The sequence below is a fragment of the Pleurodeles waltl genome, chromosome 6, assembly GCF_031143425.1.
Source record: "Pleurodeles waltl isolate 20211129_DDA chromosome 6, aPleWal1.hap1.20221129, whole genome shotgun sequence".
NCBI classification, from domain to species: Eukaryota; Metazoa; Chordata; class Amphibia; order Caudata; family Salamandridae; genus Pleurodeles; species Pleurodeles waltl.
In genome coordinates this window covers 454,197,786-454,214,456 of record NC_090445.1, presented here as the reverse complement: position 1 = coordinate 454,214,456, position 16,671 = coordinate 454,197,786, and the positions used below count along the sequence as shown (strand labels likewise).

General features: G+C 44.1%; 1 protein-coding gene across 2 annotated transcripts in view; it reads left to right on the top strand.

The window, feature by feature from the left end:
- The first annotated feature begins 2,737 nt into the window (after positions 1-2,737).
- EIF2D (eukaryotic translation initiation factor 2D) overlaps positions 2,738-16,671 on the top strand; it is a 155,853-nt gene continuing 141,919 nt past the window's right edge. Inside the window, exon 1 of one of the 2 annotated variants that reach the window (XM_069238587.1) lies at positions 2,738-2,928. In XM_069238587.1, coding sequence (XP_069094688.1) covers positions 2,873-2,928 — 56 coding nt within the window. In that variant the 5' untranslated portion in view covers positions 2,738-2,872. The remainder of the gene's footprint in view (positions 2,929-16,671) is intronic. The other variant, XM_069238588.1, reaches the window with a different exon arrangement.

Below are 16,671 nucleotides of genomic sequence, written 5' to 3'. Positions count from 1 at the left end.
CATGCGCTTTCCTATAATGCAAAAAAAAGTGCAATACAGGCACAATTTTTCAGTGGAAGCACACATCTTGTGCTCAGCAAAATCCTGAACTTATGGCTGCATTGCGCCATCGGGTACTAGCACAACTCTGATCAAACATCGACACACACTGATGGTGAACTCGATGTCAAGTTATAAATGATGGGTCACTGAGCACATTGGCTTAGAGGACGTTATGGACATGCAAAGCTGTGCCTTTGTGTTAATCGAGTATCCCTATGCATAACTTTAAAATGGCATACATGCCAATAGATCCGATTCAGGTGTGAGACTAATGATTTTTGATGCTGATAATGGCTTTATTTTATTAAAATTGCCTTTGTTTCAATTTAAGCCTAAGGAGAAAATATATTCATCTAACTAAGATCCCAAAGTTGGTTGACAGTGAGCTAAAGTTTGCAGCCACAGCTGACACAGCCTCTCCCTTCCTAAAGTGTGGCACCATCCCTTCACCTGTGCTATCTACAGAGGCTTGCCTCACACCAGTGAGGGCACCCCGACTGAAACTGGCCACATCACATTGTGAAGCGGTGCCACTGGAAGACTTGGGCATGCATTTGGTAGCACGTCTCCAGTGCAAAGCCAACACCAAGGAGACTGAAGTGGGCGTGCAAAGGTGGCTGCCGCCTCTTTTGTGTCTGATCAAGAACACAAGACATCAGCATACGTAAGACTGGCCCATGCACATGCAGGCCCCCAATAAAACAGTGCATCAGGCGTGGGGAAGAGGGCTCATAATTATAAAGAAGGCAGAAACAAGAGGTACAGGGAAAGTACCAGTAAGGGGCAAAAGGGTATTCAAACCATCCATTAAAGAGATTCAAACAGGAGCAACTGATGTTGCCGTCTCAGAGAAGGGGTAGTGAAGACACTAGAAAACAAGCACAGAAAAAAATGTTCAATTACGCTCCAAATCACCTTACAGAGCAATCACCGTCTGTAAAACACAAACTAGTAGGAGGCAACACTAACCACCTGATACCTTGCAACAAACTGAGTGGCCGAGCTGCAGCAGCACCTAGGTAGAACTGTGAGTTGCTAGACTCAACAACTATTTTAAGGCCATGAAAGAGACTGATGGCTCAGTAACATGCTGGCTCCTGCTTCTCTTATTAGTCGGGGATCATCAATGTAGCTTTAGAACATTTTTTTATGATTTCTATTTACATTTTCTGTTTGAATTATTTACAGGTGACTTAAAATACTGGCTTTAGGTGATTTTGCTTATTTTAGTACCGGTCAGGGCATGAAAGTACAAGTGGTGCTGGTAGAAAAACGATCAGGTGGCAACTGTAAGGGGAAGCAAAACATATACATGGTGTAGACAGTGACTTGTGGACTTCATTTGACAGTTTAATTCCATAATGCCTTCTAAATTGATAATATCTGGAAGACTCATAGATTTGACAATACTGTGTTATGCTATATCTGAGTTGCTATCCTTCTTCTGCACCCTGGGGTAAACAAAATCTGCTTGCTATTGCTACCTTTAGTGAGTCAAGAATACAAAGTAAGTAACTTTATTATTAAACTGGAATTAAATACAATCTTAGGCCATACAATTTCCTTATTTTTTTGTGGCTTATCGGTAAGCATGAAGAGTGCTTACACACAGGCTTTGTTAAGGTACTGAGGTCTAGAAACTAACCTTGAAATCGGTAGTCTCCTGACTGAACTAGGAGGGTTGGCGTGTATGCCATGATGTACAACAGCACTAAAAGCCATTAACAAATCCAGTAGGTCCCAAAGGGGAGACCTTTTGGCTTTGGCAATGCTTGTTTCTTTACTTGTCCATTTAGAACCATTCAGAATATTAGTGCTTGGTCAAGCAAACAGCAGCTCAGTCCTGCTGTTCACCAGGGGACCACATGCAAAGGTCATGAGGCCCCCAAGTGGTCCCTAGGAGTATTTGGAGTATCCAATCTCCAATCCCGTTAGCGTCACATGACTGACTTGGCCCACTAAGGACTGGCTAAAACCAGGCCAGGAATGGGCATCTTGGTCGGCCAAGTAGTATGGAATGCAGGGGTTACCATGTCACTGGTAACCCAAAGTCACACACACACACATCATCACAGAAGAAGAAAGCACAGAATCCTGGCAAGAAATACTAGTTATTATTCCTTTTGATCACCCCCACGTGGACGGCTACTACTGGTCATCATAGATGCATACAACAAATTCGACGTTGTAGAAATAATACAGTCAATGGCCAATATTTTATTGCTATTACTAGTTGGTTAATAACCGTGTTGGTGGGTGGGGAGGGCGAATTCATCCAGCACTGAACCACGCACCTAGTGTTATCTTAAGGGTCAGTGGTTCCCGACCTTTTGACTTCTGTGGATCCCCACTTTATCCTTACGGGAACCCAGGAACCCACACTGAATTGTTATTGGAATCCGGGGACCCCCCACCGAGTCATTACTGAAAGTTGGGGACCTAATCTGATAATATTATTTAATTTTCTGAGCAGTCGTGGATCCCCTGAGGAGTTTTGGCGACAGATGCACTGTTAAGTTGGACGTAAAAAGAACAACATTTTCACATTTCATTCAGGTATAATACATATGGTTGTTCCTTTTCGAAATATGAGGTTAAATGTCGAGTATAAATATGTGTGTGTGTTGTTGTGCACGTTTACATCCTTATGTGGAACTAGGGTTGTTTCGATCATTTTTTACATGACGTTGGCTTGTTTTCTGGCATGATAATCTAAGATGGCAGCGGCCATGCAGCGGAGCCGGACCTAGAGCCATTGATCAATTTTTCTTTTTTCATTGCCTGGCTCGACACATCTGTTGTACAAACTTAAAGCCAGGACAGACACGACATGTTCGCCAAAGCTTTTAGGGTTAAATCCAACACCGCCATTAAAGGCTCAGACCGGTGAGTTCAGGAGTGCGCTCTCGGGAGTGATTAGTGATTTCTACAGGCGAAAGATTAGAGCTCAATTCATCATCCGGAAATCTCTCGTTCTGATCGTTGACAACAAATGTATCCCAGCTACGTAGGCTTACTGTCAAAATGTGTATACCTGATTTTTTCAGACTGCATCAGTGTCAATTGTCGAAAAGTTTGAAGTGTTTTTGTTTTCAGATAGCTCTTCTGAACGTGACTGTTTATAGACTCCTGGCACTTTTTCTGCCCGTTTTTGGACAATGGTGCCATAGCATGGCTTTTTTTTTTAGGTTTGGCGTTTGCCAAAATCTTTTAAATTTTATATATATATCTATGTATAATACATATGTATAATACACATTTAAATGAGCTTCCAGCCATCTGTCTCTTCACACATTGGTCTGTGTGCGTGCCATTCCCATGTTGCTTCCACCCACTACAGGGTACAGCATGGGCCAAGGGCTCAGCCTACTTTCAGCCACTGGATAACTTTACTTTAAGTGACTGCGTTTGCCTCTCACAAGGAGCACACACACACAGAATGTGGTTCTTTTCAATGCCAGTATTTATTTTTAGTTTATTACTTTAGTGTCACCTTTGTGTTTAGAGTCTGTTGAGATATGAGGGTGCCTTCTACTAGCTCTCGGTGTTAAGCAGGGGACACATTCCAGCTTTATCAGTTCCTGCTGATGGGGGTGGAGTTGTCTTTTTATGTTTTATCTGACTGCCGCTATTTCACAGTGTTCCAAAACTGGGTTAATTTGAACCAGTTCTCCATGAAATTGTACTTTTTTTTTCGTATGCACGCAATGAAGTGCTCTTCTAATTGCTCCCCGTATGCCATGGTTGTATGTATTTTAACTGGGGACTGCGGTTATATTTGTAAACCAATTTAGGCTGTATGTCAGTCTTGCAAGGCCTTCTAGTTTGCTTTCTGTGCTCTTGTATGTTGTTATATTTGAAAAACAATTTTGTCTGTATGTCGGCTTATATGGCTTGCTTTCTGTGCTCTTGTATGTTGTGCTTATATGGACTTTTAACTTTTATATTACTAATTTCAGCTCTGCTGTTTATTTCTGTACTATCTATCTATGCAGCCATACCTGTCTGTCTACCTAATTACCTGTCTGTCAGTCTACCTGCCTGTCTATCTATTGTTGTGCCTGTCTGTCTTTCTGTTTGACTGTCTAGCTTTGCCTGCCTACCTATCTACCTGCTTGCCTGTCTGTCTACCTGCCTGTCAGTCTACCTGTTTAAATATCTACCTACCTATCACCCCCTCTTACCTACCTGTCTATCAACTTGTCTGTATTTCTACTTGTCTGTCTGTCTTTCTATTTGCCTGTCTGTCTATATCTATCTATCTGAGCAACCCTTTCCATCTATGCAATCTTTTCTATGCATGAAACGTTATCTACCTGTCTGTTTAGCGACTTGTGTGGCTGTTTTTCTACCTGCCTGTTTTTCTATCTGTTAGAAATGGGGTCTTTGGTTGGCAGTCAGGTTACCCCCTGTCTAAGCAAGGGCCCTCACTCTAGCCAGGGTAAAAGAGAATCACCCTCAGCTAATCCCTGCTTTCCCGCTTAGTAGCTTGGCACGAGCAGTAGGCTTAACGTCAGAGTGCTAGGTGTAAAGTATTTGTACCAACACACACAGCAGCTTAATGAAAACACTTCAAAATGACACAACACCGGTTTAGAGAAATAGGAAATATTTATCTAAACAAAACAAGACCAAAATGACAAAAATCCAAAATACACAAGTCAAGTTATCAATCAAAAAGCAAAAAGAGTCTTTATGTAGTTTAAAACACACACTAACACTGTTAGTGTGAAAATGTACCTTGGGTGCATCAAAAATAACCCCCCACGGTTGAGTGTGTGTCAGAAAGGGCTTGCGATGCGTCAATTTCACTCACTCACGAGACTTTTCGCTGTTTCTCCTTTCGTCGGGTCGGGCGCGTCATTTCTTCTCTCCGCAGGAGAGCGTTGCGTCGATCCGGTCAGCACTCTCAGGTCTGGGCAGGCCTTGTGTTGTTTTTACACGCCCAGCAGTGTTTGCATCGGAAATCCAGCCGCACGATGATCCGAAAAGCACGCAGCGCCGGTTGCGATCTCACCAGCCTCCGTCAGTGATGCTGCACGTTGTTTCTCCAGCTCCGTGCATCGATTCTTCGGTCGCGTTATAGGCGAGCATCGATTTTCAGCAGGGAAGCCAACTGCACGTCGATTTCATAGCCGTAGATCGTAGTAGCGTCGATCTTTTCCCTGCACGGTGTTCTTTGCGTGGATTTCTTCCTCTTAGGTTGCCAGCTTCTCCTTTCAGGCTCCCAGGACCTGGATGGGCACCACAGGGCAGAGAGAAGTCTTTGATGTCCCTGAGACTTCAAACAACAGGTGGCAAGCTCTAAATCAAGCCCATGGAGATCTTCACAAGATGGAAGGCACACAAAGTCCAGTCTTTGCCCTCTTACTCTGGCAGAAGCAGCAACTGTAGGATAGCTCTACAAAGCACAGTCACAGGCAGAGCAGCTCTTCTTCCTCAGCTCTTCTCCAGGCAGAGGTTCCCCTTGGTTTCCAGAAGTGCTCTAAAGTCTGTGGTTTTGGATTCCCTTCTTAAACCCAGTTTTCTCCTTTTGAAGTAGGCCTACTTCAAAGCAAAGTCTCTTTTGAATGTGAAATCCTGCCTTGCTCTGGCCAGGCTCCAGACAGTCACCACGGGGGTTGGAGACTGCATTGTGTGAGGGCAGGCACAGCTCTTTCAGGTGTGAGTGACCACTTCTCCCCTCCCTCCTAGCACCGATGGCTCATCAGGAAATGCAGACTACAACCCAGCTCCCTTTGTGTCACTGTCTAGTGTGAGGTGCAACCAGCCCAACTGTCAAACTGACCCAGACAGGGAATCCACAAACAGGCAGAGTCACAGAAATGGTATCAGCAAGAAAATGCTCACTTTCTAAAAGTGGCATTTTCAAACACACAATCTTAAAATAAACTTTACTAAAAGATGTATTTTTAAATTGTGAGCTCAGAGACCCCAAACTCCACATGTCCATCCGCTCCCAAAGGGCATCTACACTTTAATCATATTTAAAGGTAGCCCTCTTGTTAACTTATGAGAGGGACAGGCCTTGCAATAGTGAAAAACAAATTTAGCAGTATTTCACTGTCAGGACATATAAAACACATTACTATATGTCCTACCTTAACCATACACTGCACCCTTAGGGGTGTCTGACATGTAAGAAAAGGGAAGTTTTAGGCCTGGCAAGTGGGTACACTTGCCAAGTCGAATTTACAGTTACAACTGTACACACAGACACTGCAGTGCCAGGTCTGAGACATGATTACAGAGCTACTAATGTGGGTGGCACAACCAGTGCTGCAGGCCCACTAGTAGCATTTGATTTACATGCCCTGGGCACCTCTATTGCACTGTACTAGGGACTTAAAGGAGCACTTGCACTTTAGCACTTGTAAGCAGCGTTAAAGTGCCATGAGTAACAAAAACAGCAAAATCAGAGTCCAGCACACATCAGCAACCTGGGAAACAGAGGCAAAAAGTTAAGGGAGACCACGCCAAGTATGAAAAGACTTATAGACTAACACTATCTATGACCTGCCTACCTGTATCTGTCTGTCTGTTTGTCTAGGTACCAAACTCTGTCTGTCTAGCAACCTGTCTGGCTGCCTATCTACCTGCCATTTTTAACTCGCTATCTGTGAAGTGCCTATCTGGCTATCTACGTACCTAACTCTGTCTGTCGACCCACCTGTCTGTCTGGCTATCTACCCATCTGGCTGTCTCTCTGTCTGTCTATGACCTGCCTACTTGTCTCTCTGTCTATGACCTGCTTGTCTGTCTGTCTATCTAACTCTGTCTACCTGTGACTATCTATCTATTTATCAACTCTCTCTATCTGTCTTTGCAAGCCTCCCTTTTTACCTATCCTTTCAACGCGTCTTATCTGTTTGTAATGTAGAATTACCAAAACATTGCAAACAAAAGCATTTGCAAAGAGTCTGCTAGCCAGCAGAAGATCAGTTGTTTGTTTTAGGTCTGGTATTATCCAGGACATTTTGGTTTTACTATGTGTGTAACATATTACCAGGGCCGTAGCTTGGTCAGTAAGATTTGGGGTGGACTTCAGATTTTTGAACAATGACATTGGCATACAATGCTAAAATACATAATACATCAAGCACAGCGCATGAGAGGGACTTAATGGCCATTGAAAATGAATGTGGATTGATAGGGGTATTAAGTGAGAGTAAACACAATATTTGGTAAAATAACCAACAATTTTGAAGATTTTCAAGACAGAGATGGATCACTTGTGTGCCTGTTTGTGTGTAAAAATCTGTGGTGAAATCTGACAGACACCCCACCATACCCTACTGAAAGCACTTGTACCTCATCATTTACCAGAAAATATATTTATTGGGGGCAGTGTAACATGTGTCTCTTCACCCCCCAAAAGCTACACCCCTGGTTAGTATTAGGGCTTTTCAGCCAGACTTCATCAGCCTGTTGTTGTCATTCACATTTTTGTTCCACCCACTCCACCATGTATCATGGGGCAATGAGCCAATACCCTACAACCTTTGGCTGACTTCAGTGAGTTACGGCTTGCTCCCCTTTCACAAGGAATGAACCCAACTCAAAGTAGTTGTCTTTGGGGCCGGTGTCTGCAATGGTAATGTGCCCGTTTTGCAGACTAAGAAATATTCTTGCATTTATTTTTATTTTTTTAGATTGATGAGGGCCTAACAGCATCTCCAATGAAAATGTTGTGCTAAAACTATGACAGAACAAAACAAAAATAGCCCAAGCAAAAAGGCTGTCGGTCAGCACCAGGCTTCTTGGCTTTGCCAGTACTTGTTTTCTATTGGTGGTACTGAGCTTGGTCATTTTCAACGTGTTACAATGGCTATATGTGCTATGCATAGGATACATTTCTGGGCTTTATTTAAAAAATGGCTACATTATGGGGGACTGTAGTTTGCTTTTAGTAGAACTTGCGCACCTCACAACAATGATTTGTAAAAGGAAAGTCCAGAGCTGTATGCTTTGTGTTTAAGAGCATTATAGCAGCTCTACAATATTTGGGGTGATCCCAAATCTCAGAACATTTTATACATTGTAGGAGTATTGCAGTTTTTCATGTTTTATGCAGATTTGGAGTTTAATTTGTAATTTTATCAAGATTTGATGTATTTGTTTTGATTTGTATCTGGAAGGTTAGTATTTGATGGTTGTTAGCCTTGGTCTCAAGGCTTTAGGAATTAAAAATGCACACAGTCAGAGATGTGCTGCAGGGATTTCCACCAATGGAAACCTGTAATCTTGTTTGAAGATTGGGATGTAGCAGTCTGCTCGTCCTGCATTGTTTTGATCAAATCAACGAACTGCACATGCTAACAATTGATGTCATCATTACTATATAATATTTTCTGTAGTGTTTTCCAGTGCAGCCGGAAGATTGTCCCATTAAATAGAAAAGGCATTTTTGGTCCACTTGGATGGGTCTGCAACAAATTTGTACTGTGCCAGCGTATGCTGCTAAGGTCTGGCATGCAAAAGTGTGTGCAGTTCCATGCAGGGAATTTTTTTTTAGAGGGGTTTATAAAAAATACTATTTCCCATTTTAACTCCATAGTCAATTTTGCTTGCAAAATCAGATTTACATTAAGCATGTACAAAAAAAATGCGGTTGTTGAAGATAATTGCTTAGTTGTTACACATTTACTAACCCTAGCCACTTCCTTTTTAGGTTGAGCATAGCAGCACACAAGTACTGCTCTCTTCAGCATGTTGTAATGTATTCTGTGGGCTTTAACCACAACCATCATTTTCATTCATTCCTGGCCTGCCTTTCAAAAATCCCTCGATTTCATTGGTAAATGCTTTACGTTTGTCCCGCCTTGAGGCTGTTTAGTTACACCCTGCAGACAGACCATGTTACATGGATTATTGCACAATGGGCCATATACTTTAGAGTGGACATACTCCTTTTTTTCTTTTGTTTGTCCCTTTTGCGCTCCGTGGTGGCCATGGCACTTTGAAGTTTCATATAGCGAAAAACCCGATCGGAGGTATTCTTCAAAGCTTGCTAGTCGTGCCATTTCCCTCACCTGCCCTGCTTATTTTTGTAGTTGTTCCATAGGTTCAAATGAAAAAGACAAGCAAGCGTTTGATTACGTTGACTGGAAAGTAGGTCTGTGCATGTCGCTTACAACATCTGCAGAATCACAGGTTCTCTGGGTCAAAAATCAGCCGAGGCAACCCAGCCAGTCATGTTTCTGATGTGTAGTAAAGGCTTAATTGGCATTAATAACCCGCTTGTTTTAAATACTATACACGTCCCCAACTTTCAGAGGGCATGAGATAGTGCTCTTTAGAAACAATGTTTCTCAGTTCCACTGGTTCGTTCATTTAATTAGAGCAATAAAATAACTTTACAACTGGCTGTTAAGCTACCTGCGGCAGCCAAGATTTAAATCGGTAGAGACTGGCTGCAGTGTCTTCGGTCTCGCATTTGTTAAAGTTCGAGCTCTTGGTGTTGAAAATGGCATTTTTTTAATATTTACTTTTGTTTTTTGTATGCAGTGACTTCAGCGTCGCAAGGTCATACGAATGGCAGCAGAGTTATGTAAATATCATCACTCCACTGATTACAACAACAAAAAATGCAATTTTCAACGCCAAGAGCTCAGACTTTCACAAATGCGAGACTGATTGCATTTCAAATGCTTGTTAATATTTTCTTTATTATCTGCTACATGTATTCTTGACACTGATATGAAGCATAACATGGGGCTTGGTTCCCAGTTCCGAAGGCAATCACTGGTATACTCTGTTTGTTTCTGGCAACCTTATGTGGATGATTGTTTTCCATTCCTGAGATCAAATCTGGAGTGTTTTAATCTCTGTGTGTTGCATTGTGAGGGTTGTATCCAGTTCTGTGTGCAATATAGGAGCATTATATTTCCAGATTCTGTAGGCACATGTAATTTGTTATGTTCAAATGTGAATGTGATCAAGAAGTTTTTCAACATAATTTTGCTAATTAATTTTAAGACTAGAAATAAAACTTGTAATTTTGTCCCATTGTTAGGCTACAGCTAAATGATTGGGTAGAGTTTTGCAGCCCATATTTGGAATGTTGTGTCCACTTCTAGAGGCAAGAGTAATACTGTGCCTGCTTCTAAAGGCCTCGTGTGGTATAGTGTTAAACCCAATCAAAGAGCCTTATGTACAGTGGCAGAGGTCAAATCTGGAGATTATTTTTTAGGACTTGCCAGACATCGAGAGGATTGTGTCGTCTTCTGGTCATCACGTTTGTAATATTGAGTGGCCCTCATTAGTGAAGTATTATGTTTGCTTCTAGAGACTGCTTCTGTAGGGTACTGTCTCAATTATGTCATTTGTGAATATCACGTCTGGCTTTGCCTGTTTTTTGGATATCACAGCTGGAAGTTTCTGTAAAATTTTGGTTGCTACATTTGGACTATTCTGCCAGTTCTGAAGGTTGTGTTTGGTGGTGTGTCTTTTTATCCGGAAGTTCTGCCTGGAAGATTGTGTCCTTTTCAAAAGGCCGCTGAAGACAAACTGAGTAGCCGTTGCTAAAAGAGCAGGTAAAACGTTGCACACTTTTCGCAGCAGGTCTTGTATGGGAATATTTGTAGAGCGGAGAAAATGCTGCATATGAAAGGTATGATAAAGACATTAAAATTCACCAACATTAATAAATGCATTAGCCTTAAGATACCCAACAAGGTTTTGAAGTGGGGTGCATTGCACTCTACTCTTGCAAGTTAGAGTAAAAAAAATTCAATTGAGTAAGAATGTAACACATTCAAGTTTTATGTATTTTAGTTGCATAGAGGGGTCCTGAAATCTGGGGGCCACACAGATAAGTTTCCTTTGCGCACAGCCAGAATATGCGGTGACCTATATTTGCACATTCCTTTGCTTACACAAGCATCAGAATACAGTCTCCACACCCATGCAGTTCCTGGAGGAATGCAATGCCAATCTTATAGCGTCGTAAATAAGCAAACGCCTTTTATGTTTATCGAACTGAGCTAGCCCTCAGACATTCCAGGTAATCTATTTGCTCCTATTAGCAGCCATACTCTGCACTGCCCAGCAATATACCACTCACTCTCCCACAGCTGTCCATAGCCATACCTCCTATACACAGACTTCATCAGCCTTTTCCATGGGCCCCATTTACACAAAAGCAGTGCCAACTTTCCCAACAGTACCCAAATGAAAAATGTAATACACAAACACCCACTCCCCCTCCAATTCCCCCTCAATGGGCAGTGTCGCCTGCCCACCCGGTCCAAACACAGACAAGATGGGAGTCAACGAACCCTGCCCCATACTTTAAATTAAAGTTAGTTGAGAATAAACACTATAACATAACACTCCCACCCAGCCACTCTTTGCAACCTGTGCTTTGCAAGAGGCTAAGTCGTCGGGGAAGGTGGGAGGCCAAGGCACACAGGCCCCCTCCTTGTGGTTGCTAGCTCTAAGATTTTGGCACTCCCCTCGACGTATATATGTAAATAAAGAAAAAGGAAATTGAACACGGCATCCCACCAACAAGGAAGTTCAAAGTTAACTCACAGAATATCACATGACTAACCCCTACACATCATGTCCTCAGTGGGTTCAAACTGTGCCCCATTACCAGGGAAAAAAAGGAAAGGTATCCGCAGGAAACTCAGGCTTGTAGTTACCTTCTCAGACTCACATTTGGGTCTGTACTAGGCAGTGTTCAGGCTCGAGTTGAATCATTGTCCTTGAGGTCCTGGTCTCCCTGTAGATCCTGGGAGACTTGAGCTGAGTCGGGTACCACCTCCTCAGTTTGTAGAGTGCCATCTGAGCCAACCACTATTTTCTTCGGTCATCTGCTTTCATCTAGGCTTCTCCACTGTCTCAGGTGCATCAACTGACTCTGTGCGGATGGATGAGACAAACTCGCTTGAGATGATTCCTGGATGAATCTGCCCCCTCTTGAGTCTAGCCAGTCATTGGCATCTTTAACAGTAAAAAAGAAGAGAGCCTTCCTTTTGTTTTGGACCCTCAGTTTCACAGGGAACATAAGGCTGTATTTCAGGTTAAGGTCTCACAATCGTTTCTTAACTGATAGAAAAGTTTTCCTTTGTTTCTGTACTCTGAGTGTAACCTATTATATAGATAGGAAAGCCCTCGAACATTGAGGGGGCTCCTTACACAGGCATTCTGTAGGATAGAGCCTCTGTCGTGAAAATTAAACAGATGAGCGATCGCTCGAGGTGGAGTCCGAGGCTTTGGAGGTGGGTGAGTGCTCTATGTGCCTGCTCAATTGTAAAAGGAACTTTGAAAGGCTTTTTGGGAGAAGTACCATGGTAATCCAGTCCTCTAAGAATAGTTCAGCGGACACTGCCTCCGCTCTCTCTGGAAATCATACAAAAATTAACTTATTCCTGCGGGACCGTCCCTCAGAATCCTCTACCTGGTCATCCAGGGGGGCTGTCTGCTTTTGAAGACGAATTACAGTGTCCCTGAGGATACAGACCTCGTGTTATAGACTGCTTAAATTCTGTTCTGTGGTGGTCACCTGTTCCGTCAATTTACATAAGTCGGCCCACAGTAGATTGACATCTGTGGAGACGGCGCCAGCTCTTTGCACGAAGTTTGGATCACATCCATTAAATCCAATAGAGGGGGGGGTCGCCTCAGGTTACTCCTCCACACCATCAGGTTGGGACTTGCCCCTTGTCTGTCCTCCCGAAGAGGATGGCTGCTTGTAGTTTAATTTCTTATTTGCTCGCTCCGCTTTGGTGCTTTTATCTTTCACAATGGTGGGGGTTGACGATATTACAGAGGGCTGGTAAGTTGGGATGTACTTAAAGCGTTGTGGCCATTGGCTGCACTAGTTTACCCTGTAAAAAACGGGGCCTCTTCTCTTCACCGAAGGCAACTCCGTCTCGCAGAGGGGGTCCAGACCACCCAAGATGTCCCCCCCCCATACAAATTTATGACCCCTGAACCGACGGCGTCAATGGGCATCGGGATAATTCAGTTGGTGTATTGTGGGAGCCAATGCCCTGTGGGGCAGGGACACTTTCATGATTTCGCCCTGGCCATTCGTCTTTTGGTGCTCACGGGCTCCCCCAATCTGCCCAGGGGAAGATCATAGGTCCTCTTTGTAGGGGTAGGTCACATGGCCACAACAGTGTCACGCCAGCAGGTCAAGGTGTGAACGCTGCCAGGGAGGCCCAAGTTTTCAAAGGTGTCTTGAGGGGCCCCCGCAAGCAGCCAATGGGTGACCCTGATTCAGTTGGTTGCTTCCTCCACATAGGAACACTCCGCGCAGGTCTCCAGTAGCACCGATCTGTGGACTTCGGATGGAGTTGCCTCTCGCTCGGCACCCAGGGATGCCGGAGAGTGGATACTGCTGGTGCGGACAGGGGCCAACTCCTTACCTCTCTCTCCCCGCAGGGCACTCGTCTCGCTGACATCCTCACCTCCAGCTGCAGGCCAGGTCACGACTGCGCCAAGCTTCACTTTATGCCTCCTCTGGGACCCCTCGGCTCACGTATCAGTGCCTCTCGTGAAGTGGCTTCAGTGGACCGCTCCCTTCAGTCACACAGGGTCATCCGGCCTCTGGGGAGTAATGTGACATTAGCCCTCATTGTCAGGGCCCGCGTTTAAATCGGGACATTGAACGGCACCCATCTTTGTTCGGGGGCCCCCAAGCATGCCGTAGTGGGTCCACAGCACAATGCCATTGAATCTGGGGCCAGATCCCCCAAGGATAACATAGACTATGGGTATGATTATTTAGACGCCGGCAGTAGTGCCGAGAAGAGGGTCTAGTCAGTCATCTTGCTTCGAAAGGTGTTTCTCCGTGGCAAATCGTTTTGGCCCTTGCAAGCTGTGACAAGGGGGAAGGTCCTATGTGGCCAGAAGGAGCTGCTGGTTGGGTTGAGCATTACGAAGGTGCTGGATAGCCAGACTTGGATAAAGTTCAAACAGTGTTTGAGGCATTGGATGTCAGAAGCATAGGAGACTTTCAAGTATAGTTGTGTATCATCTGCATGTTGGTGATTCTTGGTGGGTGTAATCTGTGATTAGAGCACCAATGTTAAAGATGGCAGGAGTTAGTATGGATCCCACAGGAATTTCCTTTGTTGACTGGAATCTTATGTGACCTGGAGGTGCCAGATAGCAATCTCAAGTTGATTGGAAAGGTAGAAGGAGAACCAATGAAGAACACTGCCTGAGAATCAAATTTGGAACTCCATGGTGTATATGAGGGTAAGATGGTCTGCTCTGTCGAAAGCAGCTGAGGTCCAGCAATATCACACAGCAGGGATATCTTCATCTGTGATCAAGGTGGTATCATCTATTATGGTTATGATGGCGATCTTTATGCTGTGGCATGTTCTGAAGCCAGACTGATAGTTGTGGAATAGATGGATAGCATTGATGTGATCTTGAAGTTGAACATAGACTACTTTTTCAATTATATTGGCGATAAATGGTATGTGAATGATGGGCTGATAGTGGACAAGGTCATCAGGGTCTAGGGTGGGTTTTTATTTTTAGGCGTGGGAGAATCTCACCTCTACGGAAAGCTTCTACAAAGATGCCTTGAGTGAATGAAGGAGGCATTGGCAGTGAGAATTAGGGGCAGAAGAGCATCCCCAGAGAGAGCTTTGAAGAAGGACAGTATTAAGACATCCTTAAGTGGCTTTGAGGGAATTGAGCATGTTTATGAGGTCTGGTAGACACAGTGTTTTACAGGCTAATCAGTGCAGAATTCTACAGGAAGAGTTGGGTGTAACATGTGAGGCAGGCTCGATGTCCTTAATGTGCAGTTGGATGTTCTGTATTTATTCTCTAAAGAAGAAGGTGATGACATTGCACCTTTCTGTGGAATGAGAAAGGCTGCTTCTGGTGGGAGTTGATGCTGTGCTTGATTGTCTTGAACAGCCTTCTGCTTTTGTTGGAGGATAAACTGATGGTGATGGTATAGTACTTTTGCTGTTGTGACAAACTGGCTGAGTGTTGCATAGAGTGACTTCACTATCAGGCGGTCCTCTTGAGTCTTTTCTTTCTAAGGACCATGTTAGCAAACTGCTGCTGATTCGTATTTCCAGAGTCCTGCCATTTGGTAAATGGAAGGAATCCAGGTTGGGAATGTAGTTTCTGTTGTGTGAAAGAATGGAAACGTCTGCTTAGAGCCAGCACTTACTAATTGCGGTGAGAGCCACCACATTGGCACAAAAGCTATGTCTGCGTAACATCCAGGAAATGAAATTGGAAGAGAACAGCCCAAATCAGTTCTGAGACCTTAGATGGTAGATTCACATCCCATGTCGGGAAAATAAGGGTAACAGTATAATACAAACCACCCCACTTTATTCCAGTTCCTAGTTCTTTTTGACCAAGGAAGGGAGTGCTCCACCGAGTACTCAAAGGACTGTTGTGTGTTTATGGCTTGTGTCTGCATGATAGCCGGTTTCCCAGATGTGAGAGGGCAACACTTCAAGTCTTCAAGCTACTGGAGAGGTTGAGGGTTAGCCTAAAGTATTTAAAGGCCCTCTTTCCTGTTGAGAAAGGTAACAAGTTCCTGGCCCTGCAGTAGAAGACTGTCCAGGAGCAGAAATGCTAGTGGTGTCAGCATGTGGAACATCCAGAAGTAGCTGACTGTTGACAGGGAGTGAATCCGGACCTGACCCAAGTGTAAGGAGTCTCCTCTATTTCCTGGCACAGTTCTGCTGCGGACTGCATGAGGTTATGTATCAACTTGTCATCGTCTGGCATTTCCACCACTGACCCTGCCTGGTGCTGCTTTTGCCACTCAAGAAGCCAGTGTATCAACCTGGAGGCTGCAACTGCCAGAGACTAGCACCACCTGCATTGGCCTGAAAGTCTCAACTGCTGAGGATGAGTACCCACCTGCATCGCTCCCAGTGACTGCACCTGCAGAAGACGAGTGCCTGCCTCTATGGGCTGGAGGGGCTGCATCTGCTGAATACGAACACCCGCCCTCATTGGCTGGAGTCTGCAAGTGCTGATAAGCCAGCTAATTGCATTGTTCAACCCGAGTGGAGCAGGGAGGTGCCCGACTGCCCTCCACAGTTCCCCATTGCTGATGCTAAAGCACAGAGGTGCACTGTTGTTGAAGGCACTGGCCCCCACAGCTAAGTCACCACACTCTTCGACCAGGGAATGTAGGGCTCTGTCTGACCTAACATACAAAGTAGAGGTTTGAAGGTAGAACACTAATCTTTGCCAATGTAAATGATTTGTGCCTAAAGGATTATTATTGTACTGACCCACAAGTTAACATTTTGGGCTAAATAATGGTGATGTACTCTGTGCCTAGTCTACACCGTTCTTGTATCTTTGCTTGGGGGCTACCTCTGAAGTGTGTATTATTTCATTGTAAGATTAAAGGACTTTCATTTAACAAAAAGATATGCTCTGGGCTGTGCAATATATTATTGTCTCCTTTGTTTGACTAATGACTTCTGTGTTCTTGCTCCACTTCCACACTACCCTTATAGCTTTTGACTGCTTGTCCTCACTACCTTGAAGATCAAGTGCAGAAAGAATGTACTTGGCCCAATTTGCACAGCTACAGCTCCCCAAACAATATCTAATAGAAAAAAGTAATGTAATATATGATCATTGTAAGTACGTTTGGGATGTTTGTTTTAAACC